At 41.7% G+C, this 4,186-nt stretch overlaps 1 protein-coding gene across 1 annotated transcript; it reads left to right on the top strand.

Moving 5' to 3' along the window:
• Positions 1 to 269: 269 nt before the first annotated feature.
• On the top strand, positions 270 to 1,214 carry LOC144230063 (olfactory receptor 2J3). The gene has a single exon (XM_077762273.1). It carries the CDS (start codon positions 270 to 272, stop codon positions 1,212 to 1,214), a length of 945 nt encoding a protein of 314 aa, XP_077618399.1.
• Positions 1,215 to 4,186: the final 2,972 nt, after the last annotated feature.

Here is a 4,186-nt window from a genome sequence, read left to right as displayed (position 1 = left end):
ACATCATTTGTCACCTGATGGACATTTAAGCTCTTTCCAATGATTTGGCTATTGTTGAGAGTGCTGCTGTGAACACTGGGGGTACATGTGCCCCTATGCATCAGCACTCCTGTGTCCTTTGGGTCAATTCCTAAAAGTGTTATTGCTGGGTCATAGGGGAGTTTTTAAAACTGGCTTTTGTTTCTTTTTCATGTGTCCCTGTGATTCTTGGAACATTTCCTAACGTTTTTGGAAAGTGCGTGATTCTTTCCTCAGGTGACAAGGAATGAATGATGAAGGGGAAAAATGCAAGTTCTGAAGGCTACTTTGTTCTCCTGGGTTTTTCACATTGGCCGCATCTGGAAGTAGCTCTCTTTGTGCTTATCTTGATGTTCTACTTGATGACATTGATAGGCAACCTCTTTATCATTGTCTTGTCGTACCTGGACACCCATCTCCACACTCCCATGTACTTCTTCCTCTCCAACCTCTCTTTTCTGGATCTCTGCTACACCACCAGCTCCATCCCTCAGTTGCTGGTCAACCTCTGGGGCCCGGAAAAGACCATCTCTTATGCCGGTTGCATGACTCAACTTTACTTTGCCCTTGCACTGGGAACCACAGAGTGTGTCCTCCTGGTGGTCATGTCCTATGACCGTTATGCAGCTGTCTGTAGACCCCTGCATTACACCGTGGTCATGAACCCTCGTTTCTGCCACCTGCTGGCGGTGGCTTCCTGGGTCAGTGGTTTTACCAACTCAGCACTTCACTCCTCCTTTACCTTCTGGGTCCCCCTATGTGGACATCGCCAAGTGGACCATTTCTTCTGTGAAGTTCCAGCACTGCTGAAATTATCATGTGTCGATACCCGTGCTAATGAGCTGACCCTCCTGGTCACGAGCTCCATTTTTGTCCTCATACCACTCATCCTGATTCTCAGCTCATACGGCGCCATTGCCCGGGCTGTGCTGAGGATGCAGTCATCAACCGGACTTCAGAGAGTGTTTGGGACATGCGGAGCCCATCTTATGGTTGTGTCCCTCTTTTTCATTCCAGCCATGTGCACATATCTTCAGCCACCATCAGGAAGTTCTCAAGATCAGGGCAAGTTCATTGCCCTCTTTTATACTGTTGTCACACCTAGCCTCAACCCTCTAATCTACACTCTCAGAAACAAAGATGTAAGAGGGGCAGTAAGGAGACTAGTGGGATTGGAGAGGCCCATGCACTCATGACCTTCACAGGACAGCACGTGGCTCTTCAGCAAGGACTAGTCTGCATCCATCCATCATCTACTCTCCCGTTTACTCACTCTGTTAGCACCAGGGGAGTGTGCGTCTCTCAGGACCATAGAGCTCTGACTCACAGATATGAATTAAATAGTCTGCCTAAATACCAATCAGTCTCCAATGGAGAAAGCAGCCATGTAAAACCAAGATCAAATATCAGTATTTTTCAGTAGGACAATAAATGAAACAAAGGTATACCATTCTTAATTAAAAATTAAGAAATGAAATTCTTATAGAAAGATGATATACTTTTTTTTTTTAAACCTAGACTATTGTCTTTTAATGTCTCACTCATAAGGCAGAATTTGCCCTAAAATTGGTTTTCTGTTTTTGGTTTAACTAAAGACATACTCAAATACCTTAAATTTGTTCTGCAATACTGTTATTCTTTTTTGAATTACTATAGAGACGGGGCGCCTGGGTGGCTTAGTCGGTTAAGCGTCCGACTTTCGCTTAGGTCATGATCTCGCGGTTCGTGGGTTCGAGCCCCGCGTCGGGCTCTGTGCTGACTGCCAGCTCAGAGCCTGGAGCCTGTTTCAGTCTGTGACTCCCTCTCTCTCTGACCCTCCCCTGCTCACGCTGTCTCTCTCTCTCTCTCTTCTAGAAATAAATAAAACATTAAAAAAAATGAATTACTATAGAGAGGAAGTTTGATCTGTGTTCTTTAATATCCCATAGCAACAGTAAGAAAATAAGTTTTATGAATTATACCAAGAAAGTCTCTGATGTAATGAAGCAAACATAAACATCTTATATTTCTTTTTTAGGCAATAGGAAGTGTATAGGAGGTGGAAATCACAGAGCTGTGGGATATAGCCTGTGAGGTAAAAATCATTATATATAGTGAATATATAGAAAAATTTTGTGATAAAAGCTGTATGGAAAGTGTTAGTTTTCTTTTTAAAGTTGATCTAATTTGAACGCTTGAGATTAGAAAGTACATAATGAAAATCAACATATATTTTCCATATAAAAACGCATTTTTATAAAAGTAGTAGTTTTGTTACCTCTATTATTACCAACCATCTCCTTATGAAATAAGTGTGCTATGTACCTAACACTAACCTGGCAGCTGTACTCAGCTAGACCAGATGAAGGACAATTCAGTATAAAGTAAAATCTTGAAACCTGAGTTTTGTATGGTGAAACAAATATCATTTGTAGTTTTTGAGGAGTTTAAAGTTTAGACATGATGTCTTGAATGCTGAGAACAAACTGAGGACTGATGGGTGTGTGTGTGGGAGGGGTGATGGGCATGGAGGAGGGCACTTGTGGGGATGAGCAGTGGGTATTATATGGAAACCAACTTGACAATAAACTATTTGTAAAAAATAAAAATAAAAAAACCCCAAAGTTTAGACATGATGATTCAAGCCCTATTTCCTACATTATTAACATGAAAACTACATCCCCAAACTTCCCCTCCATTCCCTGTGTGGCTGAAACTATTGTTAGTTTCTGTTGACTTTCTCTTCTCCTTTGTGTATCTGTGATCCTTCCTTTATGGCCAACTAGGTATAAATAACAGTACGGTGTATATTCAGTTGTCCTTTCCTACTGTCCAAGAAATGAAGAACCAAGAATTATGTCTACAAAAGAACTTTTAGTGAATAACTTGGACCATGTAGAGTGAACCATCACTGAGCAAAAAACAAACAAACAACCCCCCCTCCAAAAAAAAACACTTTAAGAAAATGAGGCATCGCTTGATTCTTACTATTTAGGATGCCTCATGTATTACCATAGTCTTTCACTATCTAACTTTATTATTTAAAATTTTAAAATGTTGATATGTTTTTGAGAGAGAGAGCGAGAGAGCACATTTGCAAGGAAAAGGTAGAGAGAGGGGGAGACACAAAATCTGAAGCAGGCTTCAGGCTCTGAGCTGTCAGCTCTGAGTCCAACACGGGGCTTGAATTTATGAACTGCGAGATCGTGACCTGAGCCAAAGTTAGACGCTTAACTGATTGGGCTACCCTCTCACTTTCTAACTTAAAAAAATATTTTAAATTTCCCATTCTTGGGGCTACTGGGTGGCTCAGTCGGTTAAGCGTCCGACTTCGTTCAGGTCATGATCTCGAGGTTCCTGGGTTTGAGCCCCGCTTCAGGCTCTGTGCTGAGAGCTCGGAGCCTGAAGCCTGTTTCAGATTCTGTATCTCCCTCTCTCTGACCCTCTCACGCTCGTGCTCTCCCTCTCTCTCTCTCTCAGAAATAAAAAAAAATTCCCATTGTCTTTTTTTTCTTGTTCTGCTTATAAAACATATACTTTTCTGCATGTGTTGACTTGTTTTTGGAATGCCATTATTATGGGATATGTGATGTTGATTCCTAGCCACATTAAGATGATATTCTATTTAATTTTTTTTAACTTTTTANCTGAGCTAGCTGTCAGCACAGAGCCCGACGCGGGGCTCGAACCCACGAACCGTGAGATCATGACCTGAGCGAAAGTCGGACGCTTAACCGACTAAGCCACCCGGGTGCCCCTCCGATATTCTATTTAATTTAAAACAAAGATCAGTAACCAAAAATTTTCACAACGCATAGCACAGACATTATTGTTTTGTACTATTCAGACCACTTACTATAGTCTAATGCAATTTGATAACAGGCAGGTTGAGGGTAATAGGTATAAGTTTTTTCTCTTTTTGTACATGAAGAAACTATAGGGAAGAGAATATATGACTTGACTAAGCTCAACTCACATGTGACCAAAGCAGAGTAATGACAATAGATTTTTTAGCCCTGGAGTTCCCTTTTAGGGTCACCAACACCCAAGATAGACTAGCAGCCCTGGGATGGTCCCATTGCAGCTGTAAACTTCAAACTCCCTTTTGGAAATTTGACATCTACACAGCATGCATGGATTTGGGCCACAGGCAGCCTTCCTGAAGAACTAGTGATGGATGTGGCCTTCT

This window comes from Crocuta crocuta, unplaced genomic scaffold, assembly GCF_008692635.1.
Source record: "Crocuta crocuta isolate KB4526 unplaced genomic scaffold, BGI_CrCroc_1.0 scaffold349, whole genome shotgun sequence".
Taxonomy (NCBI): domain Eukaryota; kingdom Metazoa; phylum Chordata; class Mammalia; order Carnivora; family Hyaenidae; genus Crocuta; species Crocuta crocuta.
Note: the sequence above shows the minus strand (reverse complement) of the source record. Positions and strands in the feature narration are given on the sequence as shown.

Bases quoted from the DNA above. Each gene is read 5' to 3' on its own strand.
- LOC144230063 (XM_077762273.1), top strand. From the start codon at position 270: ATGATGAAGGGGAAAAATGCAAGTTCTGAAGGCTACTTTGTTCTCCTG.